Source organism: Macrobrachium rosenbergii, chromosome 36 (genome assembly GCF_040412425.1).
Source record: "Macrobrachium rosenbergii isolate ZJJX-2024 chromosome 36, ASM4041242v1, whole genome shotgun sequence".
Lineage (NCBI taxonomy): Eukaryota > Metazoa > Arthropoda > Malacostraca > Decapoda > Palaemonidae > Macrobrachium > Macrobrachium rosenbergii.
In genome coordinates, this window is record NC_089776.1 from 27,495,289 (window position 1) to 27,517,788 (window position 22,500).

At 34.6% G+C, this 22,500-nt stretch overlaps 1 protein-coding gene across 3 annotated transcripts in view; it reads right to left on the minus strand.

Moving 5' to 3' along the window:
- The window catches only part of LOC136825035 (Kv channel-interacting protein 4-like), an 884,172-nt gene that overhangs the window by 273,506 nt on the left and 588,166 nt on the right, over window positions 1-22,500 (minus strand). Inside the window, exon 1 of one of the 3 annotated variants that reach the window (XM_067081081.1) lies at window positions 19,480-20,235. The exons of 1 other annotated variant lie outside the window; for it this stretch is intronic. In XM_067081081.1, coding sequence (XP_066937182.1) covers window positions 19,480-19,537 — 58 coding nt within the window. In that variant the 5' untranslated portion in view covers window positions 19,538-20,235. Of the gene's footprint in view, window positions 1-19,479; window positions 20,236-22,500 lie in introns of those variants that run through there. One more of the 3 variants, XM_067081082.1, reaches the window with a different exon arrangement.

Here is a 22,500-nt window from a genome sequence, read left to right on the forward strand (position 1 = left end):
ATTCTCGCCTTGTTTCTGTTTTCTATAAGACATATAAACCTCCAGTTTACATAGGAGGGGTCTATGGCTTACCATGGAGTAACGACCCATTGCTCTTTCCTCACTTTATCTTGATTCCGCACTAATTATCACAGACACACACACACCTTGTAAATATATATATATATACATATACATATATATATATATATATATATATATATATATATATATATATATATATATATATATATATATATATATATATAATAAACAAGTATATGTAAGTAAATTCTTCAAGTGCTAATGTAAATGCGTCAGATCTTCAAGGTTGGTGTTTACATGGATTAAAAAAAACTCCCTTTCTTTTCCTATGCTTATTCATTCCCAAGGGGGCTACACAAGGTTTACTATGAAATGACTTTCTGATTCATAGGAAAGTAAACCAAAAAACGATCGAAAAACAAGAATCCAAATTTAAAATTTGACAGAAATTTAAAACTTCATAAAAATCAAGCTTTACGTAATTCACAGGCCTGGACGCTTCTCAGTAAATCACTCTGGTTCCAGTTAGAGAACCAAAAGTGAGCAACAGATCCCCCCTTGAAAGCTGGAGGTTAATGGCTGAAACAGCTATCAGCTTGGGATTGAATAAATGTACAAGCATAGTCTCACAGTTTTTGTTCCCCCTTTGAAGTTTTGCCACTGTAAAAGAGAAGCACCCACCCAAACACACACACACACACACATATAAACACGGCGAAATACATTTGTCACCGCAGGGGCTAGTACTAAACACGGCGAAACATTGTAGTTGAATCACTGTTTCGCCGTGTTTAGTACTAGCCCTCGGGGATCGAATGTTCTTAGGCGAATTGGTCATTTCACATATTCCCCTAGGGATTTCGTGAAATCCCTGGATTTCACATGTTCCTGCAACACATACACATATCCATAAATGTGCGTGTTTATATAATGTAAGTTTATTTCTCTAATGCAATCGCAAACAACAACATAAATAATCATTACGTCATGTAAAAAGTGAATATATATATATATATATATATATATATATATATATATATATATATATATATATATATATATATATATATATATTATATATATATATATATATATATATATATATATATATATATATATATATATAGAGAGAGAGAGAGAGAGAGAGAGAGAGAGAGAGAGAGAGAGAGAGGCGAGTCCAATGTTAGGCTTCCAGCAGTCATGCATAACTGCAAATTGCACATCGCGAAACGCAATCTACATCGGAACACCAAGCCATTGCTACCTGGGTGCCCAACAGTGCAACTGCAGAGCGGAAGACGTGAAAAACCGACTCCGGGAAATCTTTTAAAGGAAAATGCTTGGGGGAAACAGCTTCACACCTGGTAATGACTCTCGTTTTCAGAAATGACACTATTTGGAATCTATAAACATAAGTCTGCTTACAGTTCAATATGCATTGTGGCTGTACGATTCTTTTTCGTCCTATTTTGTGGAAAGTGTATGAAGTGCAGTAAGACAAGACTTTCTTTTTTTTTTTTTTTTTTTTTTTTTTTTGCTGGAAGTTTCAAATGTACTTTCGGTATGTCCTAATTTGAAATGACTTCCCGTGAGTTCCTTTCTGTTCGTGTTTGTTATCTATGAATCAACTTTCACAATGCTTCTTAGTAAAATAATTTAATAAAATCTTAAAAATCATTCCTGTTATGATTGTGATTATTAACAGTTTTTCTCTGGTAATGAAACATTTATATTTACCTGTTGAAAATATTAGCAACAATTAGGAAACCAAATTCTTTGAAGGGTTCCCGTCCCATTACGCAGGACATTCATCAACACAGGAAAAATCATTAACAACGGCACATTATCTTTATTTCCAAAAATAACACGACTTTCGAAAAAAGAAAGGAAAGGAAATATTGAATTAGCAGCCGAATAAACACAAGCTCGACCCCCATTCCCGAGAAAGCCCCCAAGTTCTCGCGCGCGCACACCCGCACACATACAGACACACACGCACACACACACTCACAAGGGGAGAAAGCACTTTTATGATTTGATTGCCAAAGCCATTACGGTCGATGGCGGTGAAGTGGCGAGACCAAGAGGACCTCTAGAGGTAAAGTTAAGAAGGAGGGAGAGAGACAGAACTCAAAAATGAATATATATATATATATATATATATATATATATATATATATATATATATATATATATATATATATATATATATATATATATATATATATATATATATATATATATATATATATATATATATATATATATTATATACATGAATTATATATAATGTTGAACGAAATGTTGAACGTAAGTAAATGTCAATTCAATTTACCTATTCCATATGGTTAAGGTTACGAAGAAAGAATAAGAAAAGAGAGAAAAAGGAGATTTGTAAAATTAAACATGGAACTGCAGATGAGATTACCGAAAATTTTGGATCTGTATTAATCAGTAACTACTAGATCATTTGGACTTTTAATCACTGATATGAGTGCAGATGCATCAACAAGTTTGAGTACACTTAAAAAACTTAACGCACTAACGTACTAACAGTTAAGACATACATGAGTAATAGTATGATTATTACTTTCAAAATTAGACTCACGTAAATGCCGGGGAGAGAACGACAAATAGGAAGCTATTAGACTTGTAGTAAGGTGATTTATGCAGGACAGTAAAGGAGTGTTTGCGTATGGTTATGAATTAACACAATGTGTATGTATGTATGAAACCCTTATCCACGACACAACTTGACTCGAAAAACTGCGATTAATCTTCAATAAGATATGAGTTAGATTCTTGACAGGTATCAGCCTAACAACATTTAAAAGTATCAGCTCTTATGAGCCATTTGAGAACGACGAATATTACAAATAAAGTAACTCAAGAAGCAAAAGCCCTTCTGTACCACTTCTTGCCAAATAATCACTGCATTAAGTGTAGTATGTAAATTCAGCTATTCAGACAGTCGCATTACAACCTAATTAGTGTGATGCTTAAACTACCACGTTTCAGCGTCATACTGCAATTAGCACCGAGACAGGAATGGACTTATTTGCATTATAACGTAGACAGTCTTCCATTTCTATTCTGTAATTCTTCTCTGGAAATAACAACCCAGGACTGTATTCAGTCAGGAATTTAAAGGAAAATAATTTACAAACAAAAACCACCAACATCTGGAAATAAGTTTACTGGATGGGTTCGAGAATATATATTCACGTCTACCACCACTTATACCACTGAAAACCCCGTTATCATTTAAATTATTACCATATCAGGAAAATATTATACAACTTTGATATCAGCTTCACGACTGGCCGGCCTTAATTTCACGCTACTCTACGCTGCGTTTTCATCAGTATTCGTCCTCAGTTTCACTATCCATGTCTATTAATGGATGTATGAGCCATTCACACCACGAGATACACACAATTTATATACATACACACACCATACACAAAGAGACACACACACACACACACACACACACACATGAATATATATATATATATATATATATATATATATATATATATACATAATCGTTACAAGCAAAGTAACAAAATGTGTTAGAATCTCTCTGGAAGGCGGCCGCAGGTCATTCAGTCCTCCGGACCGAGGGCCAATATGATCAAGATTACCTGAAGTTCCCTCGGCCGTAAGACCAGAATCCTGAATAAAAGAAAGAGGGTGTAAAACCTGCCGAGAAGTAAAGGAATGAATCTAAATGGAATCACCTCGGGGGAAAGAACAAGAGCAGAGGAAGTCGCTCCGTGAGGGGATTAACAGATAATGAAGGTCTCGCAGCAAGGCCGTAGGATCTTGGGCCGGGGGGAATATGGAAGCTTCCGAAGCCTTCGAAGGAGTAATGAAGAGACGTTGCAGATCCAAGGCTGTTAAGTTAAAGCCTGAAATGAATTAGACCTGGCACTTCTGTAGGTTATGATTAAATCATTGTTCTACCAGACAGGAGTGTTTTCATATGACAGTTTTTCATAACTGTTATGTGTGAAACTTTAATTGGGTATCGTTAATATTTCTGAATTCTAACAGTGTAAATATAGTACTCTAAGCATATATACTGTATATATGGACAGGAATGGAATATAGAATTTAGGCTAAAGGCCACGTGCTGGGACCTATGAGGTCATATATATATATATATATATATATATATATATATATATATATATATATACATATATATACATATGTATATATATATCATATATTTTATATATCTATACATGCATACATATTAGTATATACGTATATTTCAAAAACCTTTGAACGAAAATTAGCCAAGAAAAAATTGTTACATTACTTACAACGCCCCTCGTATATTAATATACATATATATGTGTTGTGTATATACATCCATGTCTATATATGGATATATACGTTATACCATATACATATATATTTATATACATACATACACACATATACAGACACACACACACATATATATATAGTATATATATATATATATATATATATATATATATATATATATATATATATATATATATATATATATAAGTACATAATCATTACAAGCAAAGTAACAAAATGTGTTAGAATCTCTCTGGATCTTTCACAACACATTCATTCCTCCGGACCATTCAAATATGATCAAGATTATCAAAGTTCCCTCGGCCGTAAGACCAGAATCCTGAATAAAAGAAAGAAAAAACCTGCCGAAAGTAAATAATGAATCTAAATGGAATCACCTCGGGGAAAGAATCAGACAGTCGCTCCGTTCATTAACAGATAATGGGTCTGTGACGTCAAGGCCGTAGGATCTTGGGCCGGGGGGAATATGGAAGCTTCCTCAGCCTTCGAAGGAGTAATGAAAAACGTTGCAGATTTCCTTCAAGGCTGTTAAGTTAAAATAGCCATAAAATGAAACTAGACCTGGCACTTCTGTAGGTTATGATTAAATTTGTTCTACCAGACAGGAGTTTTTTATAGATCAGTTTTCATAAGGGGTTAAATGTGAAACAGGCATTGAGATCGTTAATATTTCTGAATTCTAACAGTGTAAATATAGTACTCTAAGATTATCTTGTATATATGGACAGGTAAATGGAATATAGTTTACACTGTTGTATTAGATGGCCTATGAGGTCATTCATATATATATATATATGTATATATATATAATATATATAGATCGATATATATATATATATTTATTATATATATATACATATATATATACAGTATATATATATACACACATACACACACATATATATCATATATTTTATATATCCATACATGTACATACATATATATACGTATATTTCAAAACTTTTGAACGAAAAAAATTAGCCAAGAAAAAATTGTTACATTACTTACTGAACGCCCTCGTACATTAATATAAGTATATATGTGTGTGTGTATATACATGCATGATTATATAAATATATATATATATATATATATATATATATATATATATTTATATATATATTATATACAACTCACATACACACATGTATATACACATATATATACAGTATATATATATATATATATATATTCATATATATTTATATATATATATATATATATATATATATATATATATATATATATATATATATAAATATATATATATAAGTCCACTTCATTACTGAACGAGATATACCATGAGCTAAATGGATCTTTCACAACACCTCATTCCGACCATTCAAGTATTCTCTAAAATAATCAAAGGGAGAGACTGATTTCGGAAGCAGAAGCTCCACGAAAGAAATGACAAAGGGATAATTCGATTAAAGTGTTCCTAGAATCACCGAGCCTTTCATTTCATGAGGGTTGTGACGTCATCACCATGCGGGGGAAGCCTGTATTGGCTCTCCCTCACTCGAAAGAGAAATTTGAGAAAAAGTTGCGTTCAGATTTCGTCTTCACGCTTCATAAAATAGCCATAAAATGCAAACTGATCTATTTCGCAATACAGAGGCACGAGAGATTTTTCTATTTTTCTATTTTATTTTAGAGATCACGCCATGAAGGGGTTAAATCAGATCAGGCATTGAGACGAAGCATAATTATGAATGTATGATATGTCCAAGATTATCTATTATATACTTAGGTAAATGTTAATATTCAGTTACACTGTTGTATTAGATGGCTATGTAATGGCCAAACTTGAGATACGCTTGTCACTAAAAGCCCAACATCGAGAAATTTAGAGGACATTTAGGTTATCCAAATTACACACATACACACACACACACACACACACACACACACACACATATATATATATATATATATATATATATATATATATATATATATATATATTAACTTTATCACATATACAATTGTTCTGTGCATTAGTAGAATTACTAAAAGGACCTCATTCAAACTGGATGATATCTGATGGAGTTATTTATTCAGAAAAAGTTACAAGCTTTCTTGGACAAACAGTCCACTGTACGGATACTTGATAATGTGGACTGTTTGTCCAAGAAAGCTTGTAACTTTTTCTGAATAAATATTCCATTAGATACCACCCAGTTTGAATGAGGTCTTTTTAGTAATATGTATATATATGTGTGTGTATGTGTGTGTGTGTGTGGTATCGTATAATTATAGAACTCCACAAATATATAAATCTAATGCAAGGTACAAAAATATACAAAAAATAAAATTTTCTTGAGAAAAAGATTTCTAGGACATATTTAGGCATTCCACTGCGCAGGAACTTCCAGGTCAAAAATAATTAATAAAAACACAGTAACACATACAAAAATATAGGTCGAAGCTTATAATGAATTATTATTTAGAAAACTAAAAACTCCTACATGTAAATACTGGTCAAAAGTTATCACAAATCATAATTCCCGAGTAAACTGAACTTACTGATTGATAGAGGTTTTCTGCAATTAAATTTATTTACACTTTTTATAAAATCCAAGAGGGTGAGCCACAATGGAGCATATATATATATATATATATATATATATATATATATATATATATATATATATATATATATATATATATATATATATATATATTATATTTATATATATGTATATATATATATATCATATATATTACACACACACACACACACATATATATATATATATATATATATATATATATATATATATATATATATATATATATATATATATACATATATATATATATATGAGATTAAAGTTGTTTTAGCACAAGTTACTTTGTGGTTGATGTTGATTTTTCTGCTAGTGTTTGTGACCACGCCGTCAATTGGACAGCCCAATTTAAATAATTTTCCGACTGCTTGAAACCTACATCTAGTGTATTTTTTCGATACTTCTATGAGTTCAATACCTCCCAATATTAGAAAATAACCGTAAAATATTACGCAGAGATAAAAATTATCCTCTGCCCTAACCTTATTCTATAAATACGGCTATCGGTATAATAAATGAAACCAATTATACACAAATACGTAAAATGTACCTGCACAGCTAAAAAATTATGGTAACGTTTTGCCGAGCAGTGGATGGATAAATGGCGATAAATTATATGCAATATTGCATTGGAAAGCTAATAAATCGAAGTTCTGCACGGTGGAAGAAATTTTATGCCCCAAATATTTTAGTTTCGGTGGGAATATTTTACAAATATTTTGACCTTTTATTTTCATTGTTTGATTTGTTGGGATTTATGCAAATAAATTAACACAACTCACCTTTAAAATGACACCTAAATGAGACTTCTAGCACGAAAACTAACTCTGGAATGGAATATGAAATTTAAGTCAAAGGCCAAGCGCTAAGACCTATGAGGTCATTCAGCGCTGAAAGGGAAACAGAGAGAAAAGGTTTGAAAACTTCGCAGTTGTACGATGAAACACTTTTTCGGAGTTTGGGGGGGGGCGATTGGAGAGTAAGAGGGAAGGTGTTGCAGCTAGGGGCCGAAGGGACGCTTCAAAGAACCTAAAGTAATGCCTACAGTGCACCGCGTGAGGTGTACTGACGGCACTACTCCAACTGCGGGGGAAAAGTAACTTTAAAGAGACCGTACCGAAATAAGTACTGCTAAGCACTACGCCCAAGGAGACACACAGAGTTCTCTTAACAGAATAGTTATGAGCCGTCATAATTGCTAAGAAAGTCTCAGTGCAAGACACTCCAGTCCTTTCAAGCATTTCCTAATGTCGGTCAGTAAGTTCGCCTGCCAAGGTTTCTAAAAAGGTAAGGTTTGTTAAGATGTGGAAAGAAAAATAAAAAAAAATGCGGACAATGGTCAGGCATGTTGAATGAGTGATAATCACAAGTCACCTGCTCAGACGAAATAAAAATACCAGTCACAGATCCATTACAGCTGATCACTGGAGGTGGTGGACACGGAGAACATTATAAAGTTATGGTTGCCCATGAACCCAAATCCTTTCAACTTTGCACCCAAACTACTTTCCAGTCCTTTACTTTGTCGTAAAACTAATCATTTCAAACGGCTTCGATTTATTTTGGCCCAACAAGGAGGTCCGGAACGATCGCCATTACGGTGTGATGGCAGGACATTAAAAATTTCCACTGCAGGGAAATGCTGCTACGAAATAGATTTCAGTAAGAAATATATTGGTGTTATAAAAGAAGCACACTTTTGTGACATTTGTAAACATTATTGTAATACTTGTCACATAATGTTGTAACATGCATTACACAATGTTGTTATATGTGGCCCACAACAGAGTGGTATTTGTGACCATGCAATGTCACAAATTCTTGCGACATCAGTAACATGAAAGTAATTGTTGTAAAATTTGTGACAGTATTTTGAAATACATATGACAGACAGCCTTTTTAATAAAAGTCATATTTCTTAGTCATATAAACTACTGTTTCTGTAAAACTAACAGTACAATACTATATTAAAATCGCACAATTGATACATGTAACACACTGAATCGATAAACTATACATGCTGGTTGATGCATGCAACACTCTGATGTTCAGATATGTTACAAATGTAATACATTCAGTCACAAGCTACATAATGTTTATGTAATAAATGTACGGCATGCAGATAGTATTCTAACACGCTGGAATGATAAACACTTAAATGTGATATCCTTTCTACATGCAAAATAACAAAAGGATCAGAAGATTCTCTGTACACAGAAACCTTAATAAAAAACATCAATTTATAGTTTTCACGATGCCATGCCAAAGAACGATGTTATCACTGACCCGACAATGAAAAACAAACGCATGTTAGCAGAAAAAAGCCTCTCTCTCTCTCTCTCTCTCTCTCTCTCTCTCTCTCTCTCTCTCTCTCTCTCTCTCTCTCTCTCTCTCTTAGGTTTACCTTACGTAGGTGTAAGGATGAAATCTTAGCAATTACTCTTTTTGTATGGGGAACCACAAATAATGATTTTCCACACGACTGTTATTGTACACAAAATGAAATCACCCGCCTTGAACAATAACGGCACAGCCCAAGATGGATGACCATTTTCTTTAGGTAGGGTATTCATTTTTTTTTTTTTTTATTTCGAGGAGAGGTTTCCTTCCTTATCCCATCAGTGCCGTCTGTAGAATACAAGAGATCTATCTCCACCGCGCAGGGCATCTTAAAGACCTATGGGGGTGCTCAACTCAGGTGAAAGATATATTTCCTGAGATATACCGAAAAAAATAAAACATATTGAAAAGAAAACATTACTAAAGGATTATATATATATATATATATATATATATATATATATATATATATATATATATATATATTATATATATATATAAAATATATATTATAAAAAATCTTTTATGTATGTATGTAACATATGTGTGTGTATATATATTATATATATATGTATATTTATATATATATATATATATATATATATATATATATATATATATATATATATATACATACACATATACATATACATACATACATAAAAGAGTGAAAAATAAAGACTACGTTTACAAAATATTGAAGACGTGGAATCTTTATTTGTATTTCAGTCAATTACTCAATTTTACAAAAAAGTATCCGATATTTTTTTTTATATTAAAGCAAAACTAAGTCGTTTCTGACCATTCCTTACGGGCCCGATTATGCGCGACAGCCATTGCCTATTCCGCTCGTGTCTTGACATGTTGCTAAAAGATACCTGAAAACATGTTTGTATAATACGGTCTTAAGAAAGGCAAAACAGATAATAAGTAACTAAACATCAAAACTGACAATTCTAACAGTCGGCCAGAGACAATATGCAGGACGAAAGACGGTGAGCTTATATGGAGTAGGAGGGTAACTGTGGACTACTTATGAAATCTGAGGTGACATTCATACAATTTCTGCAATGGAATCTTTCAGCACGATATACCGAGGCAATTGGTAATGACTTTTGATTAATACAGGTTTTGTTAAACAAAATGGCAGTTTCAACAGCATTTATTTTATATAGTAAACGCTCAATTTGTCTTATCAATTGCTTTTCTTGCGCTGGAATGATTGCAAGCAATTGACAGATATTCAGATCCAGTGGTTTAGTGATGTGTAGGAGAACTATCTGTCAACTGCTTGCAACCATTCCAGCGCAAGAAAAGCAACTGATAAGACGAACTGAGCGCTTACTATATAAAATAAATGCTGTTGAAACTGACATTTTGTTTAACAAAACCTGTATTAAAGAAGGTCTTTTTCCTGACTTTTGATTAACTAATTATCGTTAGGTTAAACCTCAAGCTTTTTCATTTGAATCTTGGACCAACGATTACACATGACTGAAGTGACAAGCCAAATGTTAAACTGAGAGAGAGAGAGAGAGAGAGAGAGAGAGAGAGAGAGAGAGAGAGACAGAGAGAGAGAGAGAGAGAGAGAGAGGGCACTAAATTTTCAACCAAGAGGTGAGGCTCATAACTGGGCATTTTGCCCATTAGAGTTTACGGCTGTTTTCCTCCGAATTTATGGTGATTGGATATTGAGGCCTTGTGTGCCCAACACAAAGGCAGAGGTGTCCTGATGAATATGTGCGGGAAAAAGAGAAAGAGTGGGCGGGCTCCGTGGAGGCTGGGGCGAGTGGGCGGATTTTACTACTGGTACTTCTGATGTTAATAATAAAAAGATGCAGATATGATTTTCTAGTATATATTGGGGAACTATCAGGAAAAGTTAAAATCTCACCTTTACCGTTTCCCCTTCCTCAGGGATAAAAAAAAAAAAAGTGGTTGGAGATGAATGTGAGGGGTTAGATTAGGGAAAGGTTAGAAACAACGCAGACTTAGAATACTGGATTTACAAAGCTTGCGTAACAAAATTCATATTATATAAGATGAGAATCAAGATATATCTGAACACACACACACACACACACACACACACACACATATATATATATATATATATATATATATATATATATATATATATATATATATATATATCAGACACAGTATACACAAAGGTAAGGACTAACATTAGATGGAGGAAGGATTAATGATATTGGGTCAAATCTTTAGGAACAAAGGTACATTGCCGAGCTTCTCTTGCAACAGACTTTACGGAAAGACAATAACAGGTAACCCAAACAATGGGCAGGCTAAATACGATTTAGAAATGCAACAGACTGAAATTCATACGAGAATAACTATGCGTAGTATGATTTATATTGCAATTAGACAGTGAATTACGAGATGACAAGGAAGCTCTATCTAAAGCTTTAAGATTATCAAAAGCCAGATGAAGAAGAGTGACAACTGTTATCAAAAGGAGATTAGTTTCGATCCATATGTAGATGAGATAATAACGAAGGGGAAATGGAGACTGTTTGGACACGTCCATTACGCCACCCATGGAAGAATAGTACATGCCAGAGTCAGCTAGGATCCTGACCTACTTCGATAAGAAAATGGAAACGGGATGCTGGAAATGATAGAAATGAGAGGAGATTTGTGGAAGTGATAGCTCAGGAAAGCCATGAATGGTGGAATTTTACAGCTGCCCTTCAGGTCATACGGCTTTAGAGACAATGATGATGAAAATATCATTATCACTATTATTAAGCCGAGTGAACCACTGTTCTAGAAGAAGAAATCTTATTGAAATTTTTATCAATTGCCAAGTTACGTTCCATCAGTTGTATATTATTCTTGTTATTAACTGTAGCAGCAATTTATCAATTGCCAAGTGATGTTCTATCAATTATTATTCTTATCATTTATTGTAGCAGCCACGAAAACGTATAATTCAGCCTTTTTATGAGTAACTGCTTTCAAGAGAGAGAGAGAGAGAGAGAGAGAGAGAGAGAGAGAGAGAGAGAGAGAGAGAGAGAGAAGAGAGAGAGTAATATAAATTTGAAAACCTCTATTACTCGAGAGTATTATAATTTTTAAAATCTCTTTTACTTGAGAGAGAGAGAGAGAGAGAGAGAGAGAGAGAGAGAGAGAGAGAGAGAGAGAGAGAGAGAGAGAGAGAGAGTAGAGTAATTTTGAAAACCTCTAAATCTCTTTCACTTGAGAGAGAGAGAGAGAGAGAGAGAGAGAGAGAGAGAGAGAGAGAGAGAGAGAGAGAGAGAGGCATCATCCGATTACGGACAATAATTCCTTACCGAAGGGCCGGTTCTATAGAGTAGCGATGCAAAATTCGCACGAGGAGCCCCAAAGACCTTCTTTGTCATTCCCCTTTATTTTCGTACATTGTTTACTTGGTGCAGCTGCTTTCTACCAGGAGATAAAAATAGGGATGCCATTCTCTGCAGAGAGCGAGACCCGTTGGAAATCCCCTGTAAAAGGATTCCCTTGGAACGATAAAGGAGACGGGGAATAAAGAGGCTGGGGAAAACTAACAAAAATAGAACGCAGTGATAATAATTACGCAATGTAAGAACTACTATTATCATTATTATTGCAAGAGACAAAAAGGCCCTTCTTGCATAGATTTTCATGCAGAATTCTTCACCTTTCAAGGGCTCAAGATTGGTTTGTGAAGCTAGATTGATTATCATTATTGCTTACATTATTGTATTATAATATCAGTTTTAATAAATTAGTTGTAGCATCATAACTAATAGGTATCAACAAAGCAAAAATTAATAAATAAATGAACCCTACATCATAGAATAAATAACCCACAAAAGCAATTTATAAATATATTATATACATGTAGTCTTCAGATACCTTTTAAATGGTAGGATGAAGTTCCCCTTTCCCTCCCCTCCTGTCCCTCGTCCCTTCTTAAGGGGGGCCCCTTTGTCCTAAAAGTCACACGTTATCATAAAACAACGTCCCTTCCCCACCCGGGGACCCCCATGACATCCCCATAGCTAATATCCTGGAGAGAAATATCGCAAGAAATGGCGATTTTCATATCATAAATTCCTTCCCTTTCCTTTCCCTTTTCCCTTTTTGGGCCGCGGGGAAAATACTTCGCAAGGCCATATAAAATCTTATTTTTTTTCATTAGAATTTCCTTCGTGGAGCTCGAGAGAGAGAGTTACCTTCCATTCCTTAGCATGTCTCTTGGGAAGAGATTGTTAGTCCCTCTCAATTTTTTAACCTGGCTGCGACCCACCACACTCGATTAACTTGACAGATATATTAGCTTGATAGATAGATCAACCTGATAGATAATGCACTGCTTCAGTCAACAGAGGCTTAGTGGAATTCACAGGAAACTGGCTCATGTTATTTCCACTATAAAATATATCTCGGGCTTTGCAATGGTGAGGCAGGGTAGGAAAAATGTTAACCTCATATGACAGAGAGACAAAGAACGGAACAAACGGCGCGAATAAAAACTTTAAATAAAGAGTATGACTGAATAAAATCTGATTCCATAAACGCAAAATCACAATATAATAAAATGACAACAACCACGCAATCAAATCTCGCCACACAAAAAACGAACAACCACACAATAGCGGCCCATCTGATCAAAGGACTCTCGAAGCTCTATCTACAGCCGGCAATATGTCGTCGGGAGGCGGAAGCGAAGACCGGCGATATTATGAGGATCCGACAATATCCACAATATCCTAATAAGAAATTTACGGCCTGGAGGGAAAAACCAATCTATCTGCTGGCCCCTAAGCCTACACAGGTCGCAAAAACCGTTCACAGTAGGCCTAAATCGTACGACGTACGCACATTCCTTTGAAAAGGGGTCTTTTTTTTTTATCAATGGCATTGTCAAAGCGAACCGCATAATTTGGTATGGAGACAACTTTTGGGAAACCAATTTTTCATCGAGAAATTCATAACGACTTTCCTTTGTAACCTCACTAGATTTCACTTCCATTATGGTTGTTTCTACTTCTTCTTTAACGAAACAGCACTAGTCGTCTAAACGGATTTTTAATGTCGGTTTAATCTTAATCCCAAAAATTCATAAAATGACTCCATTTCAAATTTTCTTTACGCGGACTATACTGGCGAAGGTCTTTCCTTATAAAAACTTCTAAATACTTGTTGTAATTTAAATAGTTTTTCTTAAGTATGTTTTGATTTAAGGCTTATGTTAATGTTGGTTCAAGGCTCTCTTAATGTGATTCTAAAGCTTTAGTGTAATCAGAGATTTCAGGCGTTTCCTAGTTCCCGTCACTAAGGTGTTACTAAATCAAACTGAATTTTATTTCGTTGAATTCATTCCGAGACTGTTTAATGCCACACTGCGTGCCGTTCACCACTGACTTTTCTTGAGTTTTCCCAATTACTGTTTATCTGTTATCTGTTTCCTTGTTTATATTTACAGATTATCTTTGGTACGTTATTCTCCTTCCTGTAATTAGGCATTCGAATCTTTAAAACTCTCTCAGCAAGTTCGTGGTCCTTTTAGCTTGTTTCATATACATGCGTGTTATAGAACAACTGTTCGTGAGAGAGAGAGAGAGAGAGAGAGAGAGGGTGGGGTGGGGGGGAGGATATGATCTAATCCAATCACAACAGGCCCAACTCTGATGAGATGGAAATATCCATTACTCTATCGCAGTCTCCTCTGAACGTTGATAATATTCAGCACAGATTTTCTGACCTAATTTCATTATACTGTGCAATGTCAGCTCAGTATCTTCAATGACTGTTTTAATATCTGCAAACGTCAAGCCTTGTAACTTCCACTATTATTCTTATTCAGCAAACCAGTCTTCAACATGGGTAAACAGACGTACGGAAAGAATACCCTAACTGGTTATGGACTGAGGGATCAATTTATGATAAACTGGAGTCGCGACACTTAAGGTCATCGACTAATAATAACGTAAGAGAATGATTTCAAAGAGAAACCAACGAAAACAATAAAATGATTTGCTCTGAAATAAAGACAAAGTATCACATGGTCTTTATAAACCACAGTAGATAGTAAAACTATTTTCTTGTTCCCATTAATTCCCTTATGTAAGCCCTCTTTAAAAATACCAAGAATGGTTTCGAGTCAGCACAAACGTCACACGTGCAGACGGAAACAAACATTCCTCTTACGTCGAAACAAACACGAACAAACGCCTAAGGAAAGAAAGGGAAAATAAAAAAATTAGAAAAAACTTCCATCTCCCCTTCATCTCAGGTTCCTTTGAAGGTAGTAATGACGCCGATAATGACGACCTCCTAAACACAGGTCTTCCTCTCCACATTTCCACATCATCTGAAGCATCGTCCACACCATCATCATAACTATCATCTAAAACATGATCATCATCACTATCACATAGGCTTTTGGCTTAATAATCTATGTCACTTTTCATTCCTTATTTCCGATTCGTCTACAGCATCCTCACTATTAGCGTCATTATCAATGTCATCATAGCCATCACTATCACCATCAAACTCTTCAGTTGCCTAAATAACCTCAGCCACATTTCATATTCTTGTATGTCGAATTCATCTACAGCATCTGAAGCATTATTATGGTCATCATTACACCAACATTTTTTAAATTATGAGGATCATATTTTTGCGCCGTCCGAAGACGCTACTTATCGACCTTATGACTATTATCATTTCTCTAAATAACTAACACTACAGTTAGTTATTTAGAGAAATGATAATAGTCACAAGGTCGATGAAGAAGCGTCTTCGCACGGTGGAAAAATATGGCCCAGTGACTTATACAACACAGTATCATCCTCACTGACATCAGACAAAGCATTGTCATAGGGTCAATCTGCATCCTATAGGCCACTTTCGCATTTATATACGGTAAATTATAAGTAAGAATTTCGTAAAATGCTGCGCTATTCTAGGAATGCGTCTTTAAACCCTTGTGAAGTATCAAATGACTAAACCGTTCTTCTTCAGAATTAAAAAAATGACAAAAACTCTTTTGTTTTTGTTGCAGTTACGCGGGTAAAACATTTTAACGGTTTTTAAATTTTCAACTTCTGAGCGCCAAAACGGCTCCACGGGGGACACTCTAAGCTCATTTAACGGTGTTGGTCGCCCAACGCATGGTTTCAAACAAAATGGTCATATTGCATACATATATATATATATATATATATATATATATATATATATATATATATATATATATATATATATATATATATATATATATATATATACATATACATACATATATATACATACATACATACATACATATATATATATATATTATATATAATACTGTGTGTGTGTATGTGTGTGTGTGTTTGTGCATTAAACGGCACATACTTCCATCAACGATCTGCAAGCAAACAGTAAATAATGCGGTTCATACCAATTACAAGTTTTTAAATGTGTATCCTACACACCCAAACGTGTCTGAGATTCGCCTTATTCCCTGACCACCAAACAGGGAATCTTGAAAAACCCCTGAGTAAACAAGACTTAGGCATTATCTTTAAGCCCTTCATTTTTTATGTAAACACTTGTGAAATATGAACCGATATACATGCAAGTGTGCATGTACATTCAGTGTATGTGTATGTAATGTAGTGAATCGATAGCATTTTCTTCCAGGGGAAATTTTAAACTTTATTCATAATTTCGCAGCTCGTGGATGAATGCGGGAATGATACTGGTCCTGGTTTTTTTTTTATAAATCTATTTCAGTTTATTGAGAAATAACTTTTCTATAAAAGGCACAGTCAACAATGGATTATTTCTATATACCTGTTCCCGTACATTAATCATAATGATAGTTAATTCTCTCTTTCTCTCTTTTATATAAGGAGAGATGTAATGTAAGTGATTCGTTTAATATCTCAATGTTAACTATTCTCAGACGAAAGAAGTATTAATAACTTGTTACAGCATTCACAAAATCCCATTATTTTGGCCCACGGAAAAGAAAAAAAAAATTTAATGGCGTTTAGGCAACCCAGTGAGTCTGAAAAATACGATTTATCGGAAAGGGGTTAAAATAAATGGTTTATAGCCCAGTATTTTTCATCCTTATTTATTAATTACGTCGTGAACCCTGAGTCATGCGTTGGAAAATTACTTAAAATGGGTGTGCGCGCGAGCATGTGTGTGTGTGTGTGTGTGTGTGTGTGTGAGAGAGAGAGAGAGAGAGAGAGAGAGAGAAGAGAGCTGATAATTTTTTGATAAGCAGAACAACCTCAGAGAGAGAGAGAGCACATTATGAGTAACCTATCTTCCTATCTTATAACGGGGAAATATTTTGTCCAAGCAATTAACACATTTCTGGTGTTTTTTCTCTTATCCATTTCTCTCTCTATCCTAGCTGCGATCCACAACGGTCAATTATTAACTAGGTTCCGACTTTACTGCTGACAAAACACACGTTGAATTTCTGGGAAACAGAATCAAGCACTGGTTCCTCAGACTGTGAGATGCGGGGTTGGGGAGAGAGAGAGAGAGAGAGAGAGAGAGAGAGAGAGAGAGAGAGAGAGAGAGAGAGAGAGAGAGCAAGCGGAAAAAATCGATATATATTTTGGCAAAAACAACATATTTCATAGACAAAAGAAATGAGAGAGAAAATACGTAAAATTATTATTAAATAAGATATTTGACAAGGGAGAGAGAGAGAGAGAGAGAGAGAGAGAGAGAGGGAGAGAGAGAGAGAGAGAGAGAGAATATGTTCGTGTAATGGTTGCTCATAGATATAAGATGAAGCTAAAAATCTTCTACAAAAAGGGATAGAGAAGCGATACGGCATCATTAACTCATTTCCCGGAAGATGAAAAGAATAAATGTCATGTTTCTCTGAGAGAGACATAAAGTGTCCCATTCACTTCGAGTAAAACAAGCTAAAGGAAAGATATATATATATATATATATATATATATATATATATATATATATATATATATATATATATATATATATATATATATATATATATATATATATATATATATATATATATATATATATATATATATATATATATATATATATATATATATAAACACATATATATATACACATAACCACACACACACACATATATATATATTATATGCAAAATTTGTATTAGCCTGCCAATTAACTAAGTTACCTAAGCATTTTTTGTTCAAATTTCAACTGCGATTCAAAAGTTTTCAACAAACAGTTAACTGACATTTTTGTGAGAGCGAATTTCGCCCTACACTAACTTTCCTCAGTCAATGGCACCAGGTTTCCTCTTAATAGATATTATATCAACCACCCCATTGTGAAGGACTTGATTCGTATTTTTTATGACTCGTTAACTGTAATTTCCATTCTTTTTACGAATGTAATATATCTTTCGGGCACTTCACGAGTGAATATTACAGAATCCTGAAGCATTAAGGTTACTAACAAATTTCTTTGTGATTCCACACAGGATTTGAAATCTTCCTAATCTCAAGTATTTACAGCGGTATATCACTGGTTCAAACACGCGTTTTTAATTAAGTCCTTAGAACTCATATTTCAAAAATGTTTACCCTACAGAAAGTAGAATTACATTGCAACTAAAGAGCCGCTAACAAATAACAAGGCGAATTGATTATTACATTAGGCAAATTGAAACATTAAGCTAAACAACGAACGTTTGGACTATGTTAAAAGCATTTCCAATCACCAAGTACTGATCACTCAAACCCCATGGGAAGGAGACAGAGAGAGAGAGAGAGAGAGAGAGAGAGAGAGAGAGAGAGAGAGAGAGAGAGAGAGAGAGAGTTAGGGACTATGTTAAAAGCATTTCCAATCACTAAGTACTGAATACTCAAACCCCATGGGAAGGAGAGAGAGAGAGAGAGAGAGAGAGAGAGAGAGAGAGAGAGAGGGACTATGTTAAAAGCATTTCCAATCACCAAGTACTGATTACTCAAACCCCAAACCCTGAGAGAGAGAGAGAGAGAGAGAGAGAGAGAGAGAGAGAGAGAGAGAGAGAGAGAAAACACAGCCATAAGACACCCAAAAGGGCAAAGACACGTCAGATTAATACAGGCACATAAACAACAATACAGACACAAAGAACAAAGACAGACAAGTTTACAGACAGACACAGACAGACGCAGAGGAGAATAAAAGAAATGCAACTTACGTAAGAAGCTAACAGTACCTTTCTTCCGCTTCAGGCTCCTCCTCAGGAACTTAGCCATTGCGAGTCCTACTCAAGTGTCACCAAGAAAAATTAGGTCGTCACAGATATCACTTCAGTGTGCAATCTTTGATACAATCTGCAAGAACTTTGGTATTCCTTTTTTTCCTTGGTTTGTTATTTTCCTTGTGTGTTTAGATGCCTGAATTTTCCAAGGTTCAAATAAAAGGGGTTGGAAATCACTATTCTATATTAAATATATTCAAAACGGAGTCTGAGTTCTGGAGGATATGAGTACTCTGAACTATTTTCTTTTAAAACGACTATGATATTCTTTTAATTCATTCAAAAGGGATGGGGGGAATGTTGCAAGAATATTTCTTTAAAATTTCCTCAAAAATCCTTTGTACAGGGGATGGTACACAGCTTCAGTACTCACAGCAATAAACGAACAACTTTTCAGACGATTCCTAGATTTTCACTAAAAGTTAAACTGAACAAACATGCAGTCCTCTTCAAAGTCCCTGAAGAGAAATTGCAATTTGCATAGTATTATTTTGCGCTCGTCTCACAATTTATACATTAGAATTCTGGACATTATTTGGTCCACTTTCATCACTACCTTAAAGCTTCAAGTATTTCAGGTGTCAAATGAAATCACGAGAAACACACGTCACTAAAACAGGGTCTTACTACAGCCACTTAATTTACTGGAAAGGTCAAAGTTATGGAAGGCTCTGATTTGTTTACGGAAAATGTTGGTCCCACACTGGAAGGGAAATCGTTTTCGTTTAGGGCACAGGTAAATACATTTCGCAAATTATCTGTCGTCATATATAGGTTAACTAATTAACTAATTACATATAAAAATATAACGGTGTTTTAAAAAAAAGATGGAAAAAACGGAATGATAAAACTCTGATTAAGATAAACTCGAGTTAACGCTATGGTTATTTACAAATTTACGTATGTATGTATCGGACGTAGTTGTGTATGAAAATAATTACGACAGATACGTACACAAAAAAAAAAGGAAAACAAAACTTCTAGAAGCGATAATCTGTGGGGATAATTTATCGGTATGCATGTTAGTTTAATCCTAAAGTGGATGTTGTAGAGGACCAGAACCAATACACTTCTTAATTCATTTAAGGGGCCTGGAGTTCCTGTATGAACGCAAGGTACAAACAGGAAATTACAGTCAAGACTTCGGGTAAATATCCGGGAGAAAGATGTACAATGTTGACTTGACGAATTTAATTTACAACACAAACACACACACACACACACACACACACACACACACACATATATATACATATATATATATATATATATATATATATATATATATATATATATATATATATATATATATATATATATATATATATATATATTATAGGTTCATTCGATTAAGTTTGAGTGATACCACGTCGTAGTAACTGGACTACTGGACACTGCTGCTCTGGGATATGGTAAAGACTTAGGATTTTTATGCAACATATCCTAGGAAGGAGGAGAGCCTAATCGAGTGTCGTTACCCTTAGGAAAGTAAGAACATGTCTCAAAAAACGGAGGATGAGGCCATCTCTCTTGAGATCGGTCAGTCTGTTTAGTGAGGACTCGTACTGGTACTACACTGCCACCTCTGCAAGTGCCGATGGTTTCGGGTACAGATACAATGTCCCTCAAGGTCGAGTGACTGATAAAGGGTTGGGTGAGAAAAGACTGTTTGGGGTGGCTGAATGGCGTGGGTCTGGGTTTGGGTGAAAGAGTACAAATGTGTTGGCTCTATGAATGTACGGTTATGACTGTATCTTGGAGAAGCTATACTAGAGAGCAAGTATGGCGCAGGAATGGGGAGAGCTGCAATTTACACCTAGCAGTGTATGGAGAAAATGAAAGTGTGTTTGGTATAGGCCATTTAAAAGCTTATATGCAAAGGTAGGTAATAGAAAAAGAAGTTGATGTTGGATTGTATGATTTTTATAACAAGTCAGTATTGAACTTTGAAACTTGTAAAAACCACAAATTGGGAGATGACGTTCCGAAACGGTATGTGGATTTTTAAAATACGTTTGTTCCCCAATTTTTTTTTTACTGTATAATTTTCCTGAAGTTATGGGAGAGCTGACATACTTGACTGTTATAAATACAATGCTTCCAAAGAATATTCCTGTGTACATCGGGAAAAGAGAAAATGGCAATGTAAGAGTCTGCCAGATTGTGTGCTAGTACGGAGAAGAAAAATATAAAAGCTCGTTGATGTATTTAACGATGAGAAGAAGAGTATTTGTAAGTTTATTTTATAATTTCGGGTGGATCAATATAAGAAATAAGGTGGAGAGGAGGCATAAATATGAATGTCAATGTAGTTAAGAAAAGTGACTTTGACAAACAGGAAGGACAAAGAGATTAAAAGATTAAATGGGGAAATCTGAGATATGGTTTATGACATGAACGTTGAAAGAGTATATCAGGAGTAGGTAAGATTTCATGCTGGGTTATATGGCTAAGTGAGAGTAGGTAACTGATGCTAATGTAGCCCTGGGTTGATAGAATGAGATTTTGAAACTTTGGTGAGTGTGGAACAAGAGACTGAAGCGAAAAGGGTTACTGTAAGTTTATGCAAGACCGCTGAAGACTTAGGGAAGGCAATTAATAGATGAACAGGAAACATACCAGAGCAATGAGGTTGAAAGTGAGAAGCTGGGGTTCGGTGGTGATAGTGTGACTTGAGTGACTAGCTATGGTTTGTAAGGTATGTCTAGATAAGAGATAGCTTCCAAAGGAACGGTTGAGAGGAATATCTGTTCCATTATATAAAAATATGGATGGTAGAGGCAGCTGTAAAAATATTTAGCATAACATTAATTAGCATACATGGGAATTTGTACAGTGGGATTCTAATTCAGAAAATAAGCAGATGTAGGAAGCACTGATAAGATTTAACCAGAAAGGGTGCCTGTGTGTGTTTATGTGCATGAATCAAGCATTTGTTGCATACGGCATACATGGATC